The 18,109-nt window shown below is 42.2% G+C and overlaps 1 protein-coding gene across 6 annotated transcripts in view; it reads right to left on the bottom strand.

Annotated features, from left to right (window-relative positions):
• Window positions 1-18,109, bottom strand: part of DIXDC1 (DIX domain containing 1) — a 108,329-nt gene that overhangs the window by 34,491 nt on the left and 55,729 nt on the right. For 5 of the 6 annotated variants that reach the window (XM_049889265.1, XM_049889267.1, XM_049889266.1 and 2 more), the window contains 4 exons: window positions 13,205-13,334; window positions 5,727-5,852; window positions 3,086-3,317; window positions 2,027-2,131 (listed from right to left, as the gene is read on the bottom strand). In XM_049889265.1, coding sequence (XP_049745222.1) covers window positions 2,027-2,131; window positions 3,086-3,317; window positions 5,727-5,852; window positions 13,205-13,334 — 593 coding nt within the window. The remainder of the gene's footprint in view (window positions 1-2,026; window positions 2,132-3,085; window positions 3,318-5,726; window positions 5,853-13,204; window positions 13,335-18,109) is intronic. The other variant, XM_049889268.1, reaches the window with a different exon arrangement.

Genomic DNA, 18,109 nt, shown 5'->3' on the forward strand with positions numbered 1-18,109 from the left:
GTGACAGGCATGCAGGAAGCAAAAGATCTCATTATACAGGCAAACATCCTTTGATTCTGTACCAAGTGATGGTCTAAAAAGCAAGCAAGGAAGAACTACATAGTTGAGATTCTCATTAAAGCACACCTATTGCTTAATTGGAGACCTTGGTGGCGTAGTGGTTAAGTGCTATGACTGCTAACTAAAGGGTCAGCAATTCGAATCCGCCAGGCGCTCCTCGGAAACTCTATGGGGCAGTTCTACTCTGTCCTATGGGGTCGCTATGAGTCGGAATCGACTTGAGGCACTGCGTTTGGTTTTGGTATTGCTTAATTGGTACGGCATTTCCTTCTGGGTGATGACAATGTCTTGGAACTAGATGGAGGTCATTTTTGCACAACATCGTGAATGTACTAATACCTCTCAATTGTACACTTTAAGATGATTAATGTTTAATTTTATGTTACCTGAATTTTGCCTCAAATAATTTTTTTTTAAAGCACACCTATTAAATGTGAAAAAGAAACTTGAGCAAGGTCCCATTGCTGTTGAGTCAATTGTGACTCATAGTGACCCTACAGGACATAGCAGAACTGCCCCATAGGGTTTCCAAGGAGCGCCTGGTGGATTCAAACTGCTGACCTTTTGGTTAGCAGCTGTAGCACTTAACCACCACGCCACCAGGGTTTCCTGAGCAAGGTTACACTATATTAAAATGCTGGAACAAATTCCATGTGACCTCGATAAATTCAGGAAATGGTCCATCGAAATAGGGTGGAATTTTTTTTTTTTTTTTTTTGAGGAAAAGGAATAGAAAGAAGAAAACAAAGACACGTAAAACACGTATAACACCAGGAACAATTAGCTAGGCTTTAGAACAGACTAAGCTGAGTTGGAGTAGGAGACAAAAGTCATAAAAGCAAAAATTAAATCTGATTCAGCAACAAATGAAGTTAGTAAGTAAGCTAACATGATCTGGGGATGTGTTTATAGCAGTGTGGTTGACATGTGCCAGGAAAGTAATCTTTTTCTGTCACTATACTTGTTATTAAGGGGCCCTGGTGGTGCAGTGGTTAAAGTGATTGACTGCTAACTGAAAGGTCAGCGGTTCAAAACCACCAGTGGCTCCGCTGGAGAAATATGTAGCAGTCTGCTTCTATAGAGATTTACAGCCTTGGAAACCTTATGGGGTCACTGTGAACTGGAATCCACTCGACGGCAGTGGGCGTTTTGGTTATACTTGTTATCGATCAGGCTTTTATTACAGCACTGTGTTTTGGTCACTGAGCTTGGCTCTAAGAGATTCACAAGCATCATCAGACCACTCAAATGCATACTAATCTGCCACAAATCCCAGCCCCATAAATGAAAGTTGGAAACATCCTAATGCTCACAGACAACTTTGCTTAATTTTCTCTTGCTATAAGCTTTATGGAAACCCTGGTGGCGTAGTGGTTAAGTGCTACGGCTGCTAACCAAAGGGTCATCGGTTTGAATCCGCCAGGCGCTCCTGGGAAACTCTATGGGGCAGTTCTACTCTGTCCTATAGGGTCGCTATGAGTCGGAGTCAACTCGATGGCACTGGGATTTTTTTTTTTTTTAAGCTTTATACGGCCTTCTCAGGTGATAACTCAGTTATACTCAGGCTCAAAGACAGTGTAACAGAACTGGATGTTATAAACTCCGGCAGCTCATATGTAAATACCAGAACCACTGGGCTGGGCCCTCACAGGTCCCAGTCATGCCCCCATGTGGTCACAGCAAGCACTGGCACTGTCGCTCTGCACAAAGAAGCTTCCTTACATGAGGAATTCACCAGCCTCCCAGCCCATCCTCCTGCAGCACAAAACCACAAGGCAGTGGTGAGGGCTGCCCCTTTAAAGTCAGATATAAACTGAAGGAAGGAGAGAAGGCTTAAGCGCCCCATGGCCTCTTGTGTTGCTTAGGTGCCCTACTGCCTCTTGTGAATCCCTGGGGATTCAGCTTTTAGCCAGTAAAGAATTTTACTTTCAGCTTTACACGGTAAAGAATCTGAGGTCACAATTACCTGGAGCAACTGGACTCAGACGGGGACCTTTGCTGTCCTTCATACTGCTGCACCAGGGCTCGCACACTCCAGTATGGATTCTCAATCTCCTCACCCACGCTGTTCCTTAAGTCAGAGGGCACCAGTAAAGGAGAGTGTGTCAGTCCTGCAGCGCAGGTCAGTTCAGTTAGCACTGATCAACTGCTACCCTGTGAAGCGCTATGGATACAAAGGTGACAGCGGCAAAGCCCCTTCCTTAAAGACACTTAAAAACTAGTTGGAAACGTCACTGAATTGTACATGTAGAAACTATTGAATTGGTGTATGTTCTACTGTGTATATTCTCAACAGCAACAACTACAAAAAAAAGCCTAACCTGCTGCCGTCAAGTCAATTCCGACTCATAGTGACCCTATAGGACAGAGTAGAACTGTCCATAGGGTTTCCAAGGCTGTATGTAATCTTTACGGAAGCAGACTGCCACATCTTTCTCCCGCAGAGCAGCTGGTGGGTTCGACGACCAGCCTTTTGGTTAGCACCCAAGTGTTTTAACGACTGCGCCACCAGGGCTCCTTACAACAACAAAAAATAAAATATATTTAAAAAAAAAAAGCCTAGTAGGGAAGATAGACACAAAAACAAGTAATTTCACCAATCTGCAGCACTTCAGGTTGCACTCTCAGCAGACACACAACCCCAAAGCATTTCCTGCCGTGACTCTCCAAGACAGACTGGTCTTTTGGGTACATTTCAAGGTAGAGGCTTCCCCAGTGAGTTGGAACTTTGCCCCCACATATTTCCCAGTGAAGAAAACACGCAGTACCAAAGGCATATATTTAAAATTCTGGGTACCAGAGTAAAAAATAACACATGTGATTCCTTTAATTTCTGTTAACTGCAAAATAAACATCTCTAGAAGAAAGGGCTTTTCTCTTTTGGAGTGCCTTCCCCACCTCCACTCCATGTTCTTTTCTGCAGTGTAGGGGCTGTTCGGGTGGTATTTCCATCTACTGCACTGTATCAGTTAAGAGAAGAAATATCAGAAGGACCAGTTCTCCATCCCCAGGTTTCTACCCTTACCTCTGCCTGTAGCGAAAGACATCCCGTCCTGACCGTGACACGTCATGACACACATCAGCCAGAGCAGCAGCTGCCCCTTGGGCCACAGCAGTGGCACAGTGTGGCTGGTGACTCTGCAGAGGGGTGCTGGAGTCCCGTCCTTGGCTCACCATCCTGCTAGAGCCAGGTTTGAAATGCGCTGCCAAGGCAAGCACCAGCCTCATGATAGACTTGAGGTTTCCTTCCACAATATCTGTGGGACAGAAGAGACCAGGGAGGCAGAGGGCTGAGGGCTCACTCATTCATTTAGAACATATTTACCAGTGATCCACATAAGCCAGGAAATCAAGGTTTCCATCCTTACAAAACTCTGTTTGACAAGGGAGACAATATTAAAAGGTACAAGAACATTTCACAGTAGGGGAAGTACAGGATTCTTTGGGAACTCAGAGTAGAGGCATGTTACCCAGCCTGGAGGGCTCAGGGAGGGATTCCTAGAGGAGGTGAGTTCTAGACTAGGACTTGACTGATGAATAGTGGTTCATCAGAATAGGGAAGAGAAGGAAAAAGAGTACTCTGGGAAGAGGGAAGAGCAGGTGTGAAGGTCTAGAGGCGAGAGAAAGCATGATATAGCTGTGCTGTCTAATATGGTAGCCTCAGGCCACATGTGCCTACTGAGTCTTAAAACATGGTGAGCCCCAATCGAGAAGTGCTATAAGTGTAGTTGGAAATCCTGGTGGTGTAGTGGTTAAGAACTACAGCTGCTAACCAAATGATCAGCAGTTCGAATCCAGGTGCTCCTTGGAAACTCTATGGGGCAGTTCGACTCCGTCCTGCAGGGTCGCTATGAGCCGGAATCAACTCAATGGCGATGGATTTTTTTTTTTTTTAATAAGTATAGTACTTAATTAGCACACACACACAAAAGAAGGCAAAATTTCTCATTAGACCTAGTACGAAAAAATAGAATGTGAAATATCTCATTAATAACTTCATATTGGTTATGTGTTAAAATATTTTCTATATGTTGAAATAAAATGTATTTAAATATTTAAAATATATTGAGGTTCATTTCGTCTATTTCTTTTTCCTTTTTCTATTGTCGCTGTTGGGTGCTGCTGAGTCAATTCTGGCTCATACCGAGTGACCCCATGTGACAGAGTAGAATTGCCCTGTGGGGTTCCCTAGGCTGAAATCTTTACAGGAGCAGATTGCTAGGTCTTTCTCCTGTAGAGCTGCTGGTGGGTTTGAACCACAGACCTTTTGGTTGGCAACCAAGTGCTTAATCACTGCGCCACTAGGGTTCCTTGAGAAACTTTTAAATTACACATGTCATTGGCATTACCTATGTCACAGTGCTGTGGGAGAGGAACCGAAAGAAGGTAGCTAGAACACGGAGGGCAAGGAGAGAGCAGGACCAGGTGAGTCCAGGGGGGAATGAGTCAGAGGTCAGGTCATGAAGGACATGTTAAGCCACTTGAAGGACTTTGGATTTTATCCTAAGGGCCCTCAGATAGAAAGGAGTGGCATGAACAGAAAGGTCATTCTGGCCGCAGTGTAAGAGCAGACATGAGGGGAACAAAACTCGACGCGGCGCGACTAGTTAGGAGCTGCTGCACTTCTCCAGGCAAAAAGCAATGGTGTCCTGGGTGGCACTGTTCTCCCAAAATAGCTGACTTTAATAGCCTACTCCACATAGGGACCAGATCAGAGATACTATGGCCCTTTAAATTTTGCCCTAGAAAAACAGGAATGCAGGCAGAAAGTGGTGTGATAGGTCTGGTGAAAGTTAATGTAAGGAAATTGGTAAAATTCTTTTTTTTTTTTTTTTTTTTTAGTTTCATAGCCTTTTAAAATATGCACGACTTGGAAAAGGAGTAATCAATACCTTTTACAGGGCACTGCCAATGGTCAGTTATCTGCCTCACCTAAGTGAACCCAACGTAGAGAACACTAAAAATCCAACCTGAAGGGAGGATTCTCCCTGCCCCTGTTCTCATCAGACTCCTGGGCACTGCCCAGAAACTGCAAGAAGACCAAGGAGCTGGTGCTCTCCAAGGACGTCCGCAGAGTGCCTTCCTTGCAGCCTGGGCTCAAAATGGACTGGAAAGTGTCCTCTTCTGGGCTAGCAATGTGGCTACAGAAGAGACCACGTGCAAAGGTCACAGAGCCCCTTTCCTCCTGCCTGGAATGTTCTGTGATGTCTAAAACATGATGTAAAAATTTCTATTTCTGGAAAACTGATTGGAAAAAATATAGGCTATGATGGTTTGAAATAGTACTCATCATGAAACCCAAAGAACCTGAAAAATGTAAGGAAACCTATCTTCATTTTTGGTAACTTAAGTGAGACATTCTAAAACTAATATCCCAATTTTGTAATTTCTTCTCTAACCATTCACTTTCCTACATACACACTCAGAGATTCAACTGAAATGAATAGAGAATTTCTGTCTCCATCCAGGTTTCCAAAGTGCTCAGAATTTGATAAACACTTGCCCCAAGAGGATAACTTTCTTTATGGAAAAACTATATAAGGCCATGGGACTCATTCTACTCTGGTCTACCCAAAACCCTAGGCTATACAACCAAGGTTTGCTCTGAGGCTGGCAATCCCAGGATAAAGCTGAGTGTACCACCAAGAACATGATGAGGCACTGACCTTTAGCGGAAGTCTGGTGCATACGAATCTTTTTGGAGGTGACAAAATGTAGCACTTTCTCTACATTATTCTTCATCTCCTGTTGGTTACTGGGACTCAGCTGTACCCCACTCAGCTTTTCTCCCGCTGTTAGGAGAGAAAAAAACGTGAACTTATAGGGAGGGACATCATCAAAGCTTCATAGTGGCCAGACACAGAGGAAGGGGGTAATTGATATGAACACTAAATTATATGTAAATATGCAAGTGAATTAAACACTGGTGTTTGTAATTTGGATGGTGGATAGGAAAATGAAAGCCTTTTTTGGAGCCTTCAAAAATTTCAAATATATACCCAGGGGTCTATGAAATTGCTGTGTGTACATTTATTCATTCAACAAATACTCACTGAGCACCTACTGTGTGCCGGGCACTGAGAGACAGCAGTGAACAAGACAGACAAAGCCCCTTCCCGCATAGTTTACATTCTAGTAGAGGTGCAGCTAACAACCAAGGTAAGAAGTAAATGTTTAATATAATTTCAGGTGGTGATAAGTGCTGTGAGGAAAACTAAAGCAGGGCGATTCATGGCCTCTCTGTTAATATATTTGGACAGAGACTTGAATTAAGTACGAAAAAAAAATTGTTGCCGCGGAGTCATCTCTGACTCATAGCAACCCTATAGGACAGAGTAGAACTGCCCTGTAGGGTTTCCAAGGAGTGGCTGGAGGGTTCAAACTGCCAGCCTTTGGGTTAGCAGCCAAGCTCTTAACCACTGTACCACCAGGGCTCCAAATAAAGTAAGGAATGTTAAGATTTGAGAAGGAACAATTCCAACTGAGGAACTGCAGGTGCAAAACCCCAGGGCGGAAATGAACTCCACTTCTCTGAGGAAAAGCAACAAGACCAGTGTGGCTGGAGTAGAGTAAGTAAGGAGTTGAGTCCTAGGAGAACCCAGACAGGAAAGCAGGGCCAAGCCCTGTAGGGCTTTTTAGGTAAAGAGCTTGAATTTTATTTCAAGTGTAGTAGGAAGCCAATGGAGAGTTTTAAGCGAGGGAGTGACATGATCTGACTTGTGTCTTAAAATGTTGACTCTGTAAAGGATGGAATACTCCCAAACTCATTCTATAAAGTTAGCATATCCCTGATACCAAAACCAGGTAAAGACACCACAAAAAAAGAAAATTATAGACCTATATCCCTTATGAACTTAGATGCAAAAAATCCTCAACAAAATTCTAGCCAATAGAATTCAACAACATATCAAAAAAATACTCGCACCATGACCAAGTGGGATTCATACCACATATGCAGGGATAGTTCAACATTAGAAAAACAATTAATGTAATCCATCGTATAAATAAAACAAAAGACAAGAATCACGTGATTTTATCAATTGATGCAGAAAAGGCATTTGACAAAGCTCAACGCCAATTCATGATAAAAACTCTCAGCAAAATAGGAATAGAAGGAAAATTCCTCAACATAATAAAGGGCATTTATACAAAGCCAACAGCCAACATCATCCTAAATGGAGAGATTCTGAAAGGATTCCCCTTGAGAACGGGAACCAGACAAGGATGCCCCTTATCACCACTCTTATTCAACATAGTGCTGGAGGTCCTAGCCAGAGCAATTAGGCTAGACAAAGAAATAAAGGCCATCCGGATTGGTAAGGAAGAAGTAAAAGTATCTCTATTTGCAGATGACATGATCTTATACACAGAAAACCCTAAAGAATACTCAAAAAAACTACTGAAACTAATTGAAGAGTTCAGCAGAGTATCAGGATACAAGATAAATATATGAAAATCAGTTGGATTCCTCTACACCAACAAAAAGAACATTGAAAAGGAAATCACCAAATCAGAAGCATTTCCAGTAGCCCCCAAGATATAAAATACTTAGGAATAAATCTTACCAGAGACATAAAAGACCTTATACAAAGAAAACTACAAGGCACTACTGCAAGAAACCAAAAGAGACCTACATAAGTGGAAAAACACACCTTGCTCATGGATACGAAGACTTAACATTGTAAAAATGTCTATTTTACCAAAAGCGATCTATAGATACAATGCAATTCTGATCCTAATTCCAATGATATTTTTAATAAGGTGGAGAAACAAATCACCAACTCCATACGGAAGGGAAAGAGGCCCCGGAAAAGTAAAGCATTACTGAAAAAGAAGAACAAAGAGGGAGGCCTCACTCTACCTGATTTTAGAATCTGTTATACTGTTATACTGTCAAAAAGCCCTGGTACTGGTACAACAACAGACACATAGACAAATGGAACACAATTGACAATCCAGACATAAATCCATCCACGTATGAGCAGCTGATATTTGAGAAAGGCCCAAAGTCTGTTAATTGGGGAAAAGATAGTCTTTTTAACAAATGGTGCTGGCATAACTGGATATCCATCTGCAGAAAAATGAAACAAGACCCATACCTCACACCATGTACAAAAACTAACTCCAAATGGATCAAAGACCTAAACATAAAATCTAAAACGATAAAGATCATGGAAGAAAAAATAGGGACAATGTTAAGAGCCCTAATACATGGCATAAACAGAATACAAAACATTACTAAAAATGATGAAGAGAAACCAAACAACTGGGAGCTCCTAAAAATCAAACACCTATGCTCATCCAAAGACTTCACCAAAGGGTAAAAATACTACCTACTGTCTGGGAAAATTTTTCAGCTATGACATTTCTGATCAGTACCTGATCTCTAAAATCTATGTGATTCTGCTAAAACTCAACTACAAAAAGACAAATAACCCAATTAAAAAATGGGCAAAGGATATGAACAGGCACTTCACTAAAGAAGACATTCAGGTAGCTAACAGATACATGAGGAAATGCTCACTATCATTAGCCATTAGAGAAACGCAAATCAAAACTACAAGGAGATTCCATCTCACTCTAACAAGGCTGGCATCAATCCAAAAAACACATTATAATAAATGTTGGAGAGGCTGTGGAGAGACTGGAACACTTATACACTGCTGGTGGGAATGCAAAATGGTACAAACACTTTGGAAATCAATTTGGCGTTTCCTTAAAAAACTAGAAATAGAACTACCATACGATCCAGCAATCCCATTCCTTGGAATAAATCCCAGAGAAATAAGAGCCTTTACACAAACAGATATATGCACACCCATGTTCACTGCAGCACTGTTTATAATAGCAAAAAAGATGGAAGCAACCGAGGTGTCCATCAACGGATGAATGGATAAATAAATTATGGTATAGTCACACAATGAATACTACACATTGATGAAGAGCAATGATGAATCCATGAAACATTTCATAACTTGGAGGAATCTGGAAGGCATTATGCTGAGTGAAATTAGTCACTTGCAAAAGGACAAATATTGTATAAGACCTCTATTACAAGAACTTGAGGAATAGTTTAAATAGAGAAGAAAATATTCTTTGATGGTCACGAGAGGGGGGAGGGAAGAGGGAGGGAGGGAAAGGGGTATACACTAATTACATGGTAGATAAGAACTATTTTAGGTGAAGGGAAAGACAACACACAATACAGGAGAGGTCAGCACAACTGGACTAAACCAAAAGAAAAGAAGTCTCCTGTATAAACTGAACGCTTCGAAGGCCAGCATAGCAGGGGCAGGGCTTTGGGGACCATGGTTTCAGGGGACATCTAAGTCAATTGGCATAATAAAATCTATTAAGATAACATTCTGCATCCTACTTTGGAGAGTGGCGTCTGGGGTCTTAAATGCTAGCTAGCGGCCATTTAAGATGCATCAATTGGTCTCAACCCACCTGGAGCGAAGGAGAATGAAGAACACCAAAGACACAAGGTGATTATGAGCCCAGGAGACAGAAAGGGCTACATAAACTAGAGACTACATCAGCCTGAGACCAGATGATGCCTGGCTACAACTGATGACTGCCCTGACAGGGAACACAACAGAGAACCCCTGAAGGAGCAAGAGAACAGTGGGATGGAGACCTCAAATTCTCGTAAAAAGACCAGACTTAGTGGTCTGACTGAGACTAGACAGACCCCAGTGGTCATGGTCCCCAGACCTTCTGTTAGCCCAAGACAGGAACCATTCCCAACGCCAACTCTTCAGACAGGGATTGAACTAGAGTATGGGATAAAAAAAAAAAAAAAAAAATTTTTTTTTTTTTTTTTTTATGGGATAGAAAATGATACTGGTGAAGAGTGAGCTTCTTGGATCAAGTAGCCACATGAGACTATGTTGGCATCTCCTGTCTGGAGAGGAGATGGGAGGGCGGAGGGGGTCAGCAGCTGGCTGAATGGACACGAAAAGAGAGTGGAGGGAAGGAATGTGCTGTCTCATTGTGGGGAGAGCAATTAGGAGTATATAGCAAGGTGTGTATGAATTTTTGTATGAGAGACTGACTTGATTTGTAAACCTTCACTTAAAAGACAATAGAAATATAAAAAAAAGAAAAGTTGACTCTCTGTGGACACAGACTATGAGGAGAAGAAACAGGGAGATCAGTTAGAAGGACAATGAAAATAGTCAAGGCAAGAAATAATGATGTTTTAGGCTAGAGTAGAGGAGGGTGACTGGTAAGAAGTCGGATATCAGGTATATTTTTAATATAAAGCCAACGGCATGTGTGAGGGATTGGATATCACATTTGAGGAAAAGAGAATAAGTGGGTGAATGGTAGTGTGTTGTGTTACTGAGATGAAACGACTTGGAGGCTGGTGCGGGAAGGAGACTGGTGGGGAAGACAATCAAAAGTTCTGGTTAGGACATATTAATTTGGAGATGCATATTAGACATCCAAGTAGAGATGGTGAAGGAAGTGGGATATGCATGTCTAGAACTCAAAGAAAAGTTCAGAACTAAAGATACAAACTTGGGAAGAAAGCACTTAGGGATAGAGAATGTATGAGAGGCTAAGGACTGGGCCTGGAACCTGCCAACATTTAGAGGCCAGGAAGGAAAAGGAAACCTAGCAAAGGAAACAGGAGGGATGAGCCTGTGAGGTAGGAGGAAAAGCAGAAATCTACAATTGAGAGTGAGACATCTATAAGGTCCCGAAGCCAGGTAAAGAAAATGTTTGAAAGAGGAAGAAGTGATCAACTGTGTTAAATTCTGCTAAGTTGGATAAAATGAAGACTGAGGCCTGGCCCCTGGATCTGACAAGATGGAGGTTGTAACCTTGATGAGAGTAATTTCAGTGGAGTAACCCAGCAGCAGCCCATTGCTATCTAGTGGATTCCAACTCACAGTAACCCTACAGGACAGAGTAGAACTGCCCTGTAGGGTTTTCAAGGAGCAGCTGGTGGATTCAAACTGCCGATCTTTTGGTTAGCAGCCAAGGTCTTAACCACTTCACCACTAGGGCTCCTTCAGTGCAGTAATGGGATGAAAAGCCTGATAATGGCGGGTCAAAGAAAGAACAGGAAATAAGGAAGTGACTTCAGTGAGTATGGACACATCTATTAAGGAGTTTTTCTACATAGCAAAGTCATAATAGAATGCAGAGTTTAAGAACTTGGGCTTTGAGAGAATAAGAATACATATTCTTAATTGCTCGTATATGCATTGAATATCTCTGGAAAGAAATGCATGAACCTGCTCACAAAGAATGAGTAGCTGGTGGGTAGGGGTGAGAATGGGGAACAGAGTCAAAAAAAGGCTTTTGACTTTTACTCTTTTGTACCCTCTGGATTTTCTACCAGTCCAAGCATAACCTATACAAATAAATAAAAAACTAAAAAGTTTAAAATGGGTTTTGGAATTAAAGCCGATCTTGGTTTATATCTCTGCTTTGCCACTTATACACCTACTCCTCACTTATCAACATGGTTAGGTTCCAGAGACCAAGTCATTATGCAAATATTGGCATTATGCAAACATGGAGGATGACCACATCAGATCTCACAATGGAAGATGACTACATCATTCCATAACTGCCAAACCACTGAGAATCATGGCCCAGCTAAGTTGACACATAACCTTAACTATCACAGCCAGCATTATTCTCACCTTGCATCTCAGTGTTCGTCACTGCCAGATCTATGTCATCAATGTGCAAAATAGTCAAATAGTAGATTTTTACTATTGTCATAAATGCAAAATGTCAGATAACAAGACAGTGGATAAATGAGGAGTAGGTGTAGTTATATGACCTTGGAAAGTTGCTTAGTCTCCCTAAACTTCATAAAAATAGTAAAAGAGTAGTATCTATATCAAAAATAAATCAAACCAGCATGTTTAGTGCAATGCTTGATGCATGCTAAGTGCTCAATGAATGAATGAATTTGTATAAGTTCTGTCTTTGAAGCTTTATTTTTCTGAAAATGGGGATAATATTACCAGTCTCCCAAGGGTATAATGACTGAATGATATTAAATTAAATGAGATAGAACGTGTTCAATAAATGGCTGTTGCTGTTACTATTATCATTACAAATTAATACTCATATCCCAATGTGGTACTCATAGATAAGCTGCCTATTGTGAACCTAGCTTCCTCCACAGCTCTCACAAGCCCCATGGCTCCAAGCCAGTCAGGTGACTGATACAACAATAAATGTTTGAGTACCTATTATGTGCCAGGCACTTGGTTAGAGGTTGTGGAAACAGAAAAAAATGATACTGAGCCTGCTCTTTAAGAGCTCAGTCTATACAGGAGATAGATAGGTAAACAAATAATCACCACAAATAATTACCATTCAGTGAGACAAATGATAACAAAGCTATGAACAAATGCTGTGGAAACAGTTACGGTGCCATCTAGTAAGAGAGATCAGCAGCAGCTTCAGGCTTCAAGAGCAAACGCCCTTTCACGAACCCGTGTGGTAGCATTGTGTTATTATGTGCTGTCGCCTTGACTCCAACTAATAGTGACCCTACACGACAGTAGAACCGGCCCCTAGGGTTTCCTAGGCTGTAATCTTTATGGGAGCAGAACGCCAAGTCTTTTCTCCCACAGAGCCGCTGGTGGGTTCAAACCACAGGCCTTTCAGATAGCAGCCAAGCACTTCACCGTTGCACCATTACGGCTCCTTGTGAGTGTCATAGAGGGGTCCTTTTCTGATGGCAACAGAGCCTCTTTTTGCCTGGCTACTACTGCCCTTTATGGCCCTGGTTGAGACATCAATTTTTTTCACAAGCCATCCCCAAACCTCCCAAGACTGGGTTGAGTGTCTCTCCTATGAGATCCCCTTCATGCTCACCCCATCAGAGTATCAGTATTCTAATGAAACTGACTTTCCTTCCAGGCTTTCCAACTAGACTGGGAGGCTTTTGAGAGCACTGACTGTGCCCCATCCTCAAAGCATAAAACAGTTCCTGGCATACAATATTTATTGACTCATAAATAAATGAATTAGCCTTGGGCGAGTATTTTAAGTTTTCTCTACTTGTATTTCCACATATTTTGAAGAAGAAACAACCTGTTCTGAAGGACACATGGAGAATAAAGAAGGTCACATTCTGTTCTAAAAGAGCCCAGGGCCAACTGACCAACAATCTCGATGAGGTATGCCAGGATCACCCCATCCCGGAGATCCTGTCGCAGGTCCTGCACTGGCTTCACTGCTGGCCTCTTCTTCAGCTGTGCGTTCACCCAGGCCACATATGCCTGCAGCTGTTGCTGGAAAATGAAAGGTGAAAATAAGTGAAAAGTTCATGTTAGTCTTATTCCCTGCGCTGCACCCTCTAAAGCAGCATTTGAGACTAGGCAATGGTGGGCAATCCATACCCAGAGACAGAAGTTTTTTGTTTGTTTGTTTGTTTTTATTGTGCTTTAAGTGAAAGTTTATAATTCAAGTCAGTTTCTCATACAAAAACTGATACACACATTGTTATGTGACCCTAGTTGTCCTCCCTATAATGTGACAGCACATTCCTCCTCTCCACCCTGTATTTCCCATGTCCATTCAACCAGCTCCTGTTCCCATCTGCCTGAGGGAAGGAGATTTTAAGGAAAGAAAAAAGATGGCCTAGAACCATGGCAAGTGTGGATGTAATCATGCTGTCAGTGACCCACCCTGCTTGTCAGGAACAATCACTCATGTACCATGGGCAACAAGGGCTGTGATACTCCTAAGAATTGATCTTTGGAAACCAGGACTAAACAATAAACCAAGCTCAGAACTGCCTCTCCCATAGCTGCTTTCTTCAGAATGAGATTTAAGTGAATCATCTCATACTCAACCCAAGATTTATTCTCCTGGGCCCATAATCCTGGGATTGATACAGAGTTAGGTTTAATCCATGCTTTATGTTGTCAAAGAGGATCTGAGTTACCTAAAACCCACACAAAGAAGGAAAAAGAGAGGCTCTAAAGTGGCCATCTAAGATGCATCAATAGGTCTCAACCCACATGGAGCAAAGGAGAATGCAGAACACCAAAGACACAAGGTAATTATGAGCCCAAGAGACAGAAAGGACCAATGAACCAGTGACGACATCAGCCTGAGACTGGAAGAACTAGATGGTGCCTGGCTGCAACCGATGACTGCCCTGACAGGGAACACAACAGAGAACCCCTGAGGGAGCAGGAGAACAATGGGATGCAGACCCCAAATTCTGGTAAAAAGACCAGACTTAATGGTCTGACTGAGGCTAGAAGGACCCCGGAGGTAATGGTCCCCATAGAGAAACCATTCCCAAAGCCAACTCTTCAGACAGTGATTGGACTGGACTATGGGATGGAAGATGATGCTGGTGAGGAGTGGGCTTTTTGAATCAAGTGGACACATGAGAGACAATGTTGGCATCTTCTTATGGAGCGGAGATCTGAGATAGGAGGGGGTCAGAAGCTGGCCAAACGGACACGAAAATAAAGAGTGGTGGGAGGGGTATGCTGTCTTGTTAGGGGGAGTCCAGTTAGGAGTGTATGTTGTTGTTGTTAGGTGCCATCGAGTCAGTTCTGACTCATAGCGACCCTATGCACAACAAAACGAAACACTGCCCAGTCCTGCACCATCCTTATAGTCGTTGTTATGCTTGAGCTCATTGTTGCAGCCACTGTGTCAATCCACCTCGTTGAGGGTCTTCCTCTTTTCCGCTGACTCTGTACTCTGCCAAGCATGATGTCCTTCTCTAGGGACTCATCCCTCCTGACAACATGTCCAAAGTATGTAAGATGCAGTCTCGCCATCCTTGCCTCTAAGGAGCATTCTGGCCACAATTCTTCCAAGACAGATTTGTTCGTTCTTTTGGCAGTCCATGGTATATTCAATATTCTTCGCCAATACCACAATTCAAAGCCATCAACTCTTCTTCGCTCTTCCTTATTCATTGTCCAGCTTTCACATGAATATGATGTGACTGAAAATACCATAGCTTGGGTCAGGCACACCTTAGCCTTCAGGGTGACATCTTTGCTCTTCAACACTTTGAAGGGGTCCTTTGCAGCAGATTTACCCAATGCAATGCGTCTTTTGATTTTTCGATTGATGCTTCCATGGCTGTTGATTGTGAATCGAAGTAAAATGAAATCCTTGACAACTTCAATCTTTTCTCCGTTTATCATGATGTTGCTCATTGGTCCAGTTGTGAGGATTTTTGTTTTATGTTGAGGTGCAGTCCATACTGAAGACTGTGGTCTTTGATCTTTATTAGTAAGTGCTTCAAGTCCTCTTCACTTTCAGCAAGCAAGGTTGTGTCATCTACATGACGCAGGTTGTTAATGAATCTTCCTCCAATCCTGGTGCCCTGTTCTTCTTCATATAGTCCAGCTTCTCGGATTATTTGCTCAGCATACAGATTAAATAGGTATGGTGAAAGAATACAACCCTGACGCACACCTTTCCTGATTTTAAACCACGCAGTATTCCCTTGTTCTGTCCAAAAGACTGCCTCTTGATCTATGTGAAGGTTCCTCATGAGCACAATTAAGTGTTCCGGAATTCCCATCCTTCACAATGTTACCCATAATTTGTTATGATCCACACAGTCGAATGCCTTTGCATAGTCAATAAAACACAGGTAAACATCCTTCTGGTATTCTCTGCTTTCAGCCAGAATCCAGCTGACATCAGCAATGACATACCTGGTTCCACGTCCTCTTCTGAAACCGGCCTGAATTTCTGGCAGTTCCCTGTTGATATACTGCTGCAGCCGTTTCTGAATGATCTTCAGCAAAATTTTGCTTGCGTGTGATATTAATGATATTGTTCTATAATTTCCACATTCAGTTGGATCACCTTTCTTGGGAATAGGCATAAATATGGATCTCTTCCAGTCAGTTGGCCAGGAAGCTGTCTTCCGTATTTCTTGATATAGACGAGTGAGCACCTCCAGCACTGCATCTGTTTGTTGAAACATCTCAACTGATATTCCATCAATTCCTGGAGCCTTGTTTTTCACCAATGCCTTCAGAGCAGCTTGGACTTCTTCCTTCAGTACCATCGGTTCCTGATCATATGCCACCTCTTGAAATGGTTGAATATCGACTAGTTCTTTTTGGTATAATGACTCTGTGTATTCCTTTCATCTTCTTTTGATGCTTCCTGCATCGTTTAATATTTTCCCCATGGAACCCTTCACTATTGCAACTCGAGGCTTGAATTTTTTCTTCAGTTCTTTCAGCTTGAGAAATGCTGAGCGTGTTCTTCCCTTTTGGTTTTCCATCTCCAGTTCTTTGCACATGTCGCTATAATATTTTACTTTGTCTTCTCGAGAGGCCTTTTGAAATCTTCTGTTCAGTTCTTTTACTTCATGTATTCTTCCTTTTGCTTTAGCTGCTCGACACTCAACAGCAAGTTTCATAGTCTCCTCTGACATCCATCTTGGTCTTTTCTTTCTTTCCTGTCTTTTCAGTGACCTCTTGCTTTCTTCATGGATGATGTCCTTGATGTCATTTCACAACTCATCTGGTCTTCAGTCACTAGTGTTCAATGTGTCAAATCTATTCTTGAGATGGTCTCTAAATTCAGGTGGGATATACCCAAGGTCATATTTTGGCTCTCGTGGACTTGCTCTGATGTTCTTCAGTTTCAGCTTGAACTTGCATATGAGCAATTGATGGTCTGTTCCATAGTCGGCCCCTGGCCTTGTTCTGACTGATGATATTGAGCTTTTCTATCGTCTCTTTCCACAGATGTAGTCAATTTGATTTCTGTGTGTTCCATCTGGCGAGGTTCATGTGTATAGTTGCCGTTTATGTTGGTCAAAGAAGGTATTTGCAATGAAGAAGTCATTGGTCTTGCAAAATTCTTTCATTCGATCTCCAGCATTGTTTCTAACGCCAAGGCCATATTTTCCAACTACTGATCCTTCGTCTTTGTTTCCAACTTTCGCATTCCAATCGCCAGTAATTATCAATGCATCTTGATTGCATGTTCGATCAATTTCAGACTTCAGCAGCTGATAAAAATCTTCTATTTCTTCCTCTTTGGCCCTGGTGGTTGGTGCGTAAATTTGAATAATAGTCGTATTAACTGGTCTTCCTTGTAGCCTTATGGATATTATCCTATTACTGACAGCATTGTACTTCAGGATAGGTCTGTTAGTCTGTCAGTTTGTCGTACTGTGCGGACTTGCGTGTTGCTGTGGTGCTGGAAGCTATGCCACCGGAATTCAGATACCAGCAGGGTCACCCATGGAGGACAGGTTTCAGCTGAGCCTCCAGACTAAGACGGAGTAGGAAGAAGGACCCGGCAGTCTACTTCTGAAAAGCATTAGCCAGTGAAAACCTTATGAATAGCAGCGGAACATTGTCTGATATAGTGCTGGAAGATGAGCCCCCCAGGTTGGAAGGCACTCAAAGGATGACTGCCTCAAAGTAGAGTCGACCTTAATGACGTGGATGGAGTAAAGCTTTCGGGACCTTCATTTGCTGATGTGGCACGGCTCAAAATGAGAAGAAACAGCTGCAAACATTCATTAATAATTGGAACCTGGAATGTACGAAGTATGAATCTAGGAAAATTGGAAATCATCAAAAATGAAATGGAATGCATAAACATTGATATCCTAGGCATTAGTCAGGTGAAATGGACGGGTATTGGCCATTTTGAATCGGACAATCATATAGTCTACTATGCTGGGAATGACAACTTTTTAGGAGTGTATAATAGAGGGGTGTATATTAGTTTTTGTATGAGAGACTGACTTGATTTGTGAACTTTCACTTAAAGCACAATAAAAACTAAAAAAAAAATAGAGAGAGAGAGAGAGGCTCTGAAGACTGGGAGACACTTTCATTTATTTTCAGATAAATCTAGGGCCCAGTATCTGATCAGGAGCCTGTCAGGCCTAGGTAGGGGCATATAACTCATCCCAACCCTCAGACCACATTACATATTCCATGTTGTTCACTAAATGGAGCTTGAATTCAGGTATTTATTCTGATTATTTGGTCAGAAGATGGACACTAAATATCCAACTGGGACATGAACAATGTCACAGTCCAGGCAG

Source organism: Elephas maximus, chromosome 7, assembly GCF_024166365.1.
Source record: "Elephas maximus indicus isolate mEleMax1 chromosome 7, mEleMax1 primary haplotype, whole genome shotgun sequence".
NCBI lineage: Eukaryota > Metazoa > Chordata > Mammalia > Proboscidea > Elephantidae > Elephas > Elephas maximus.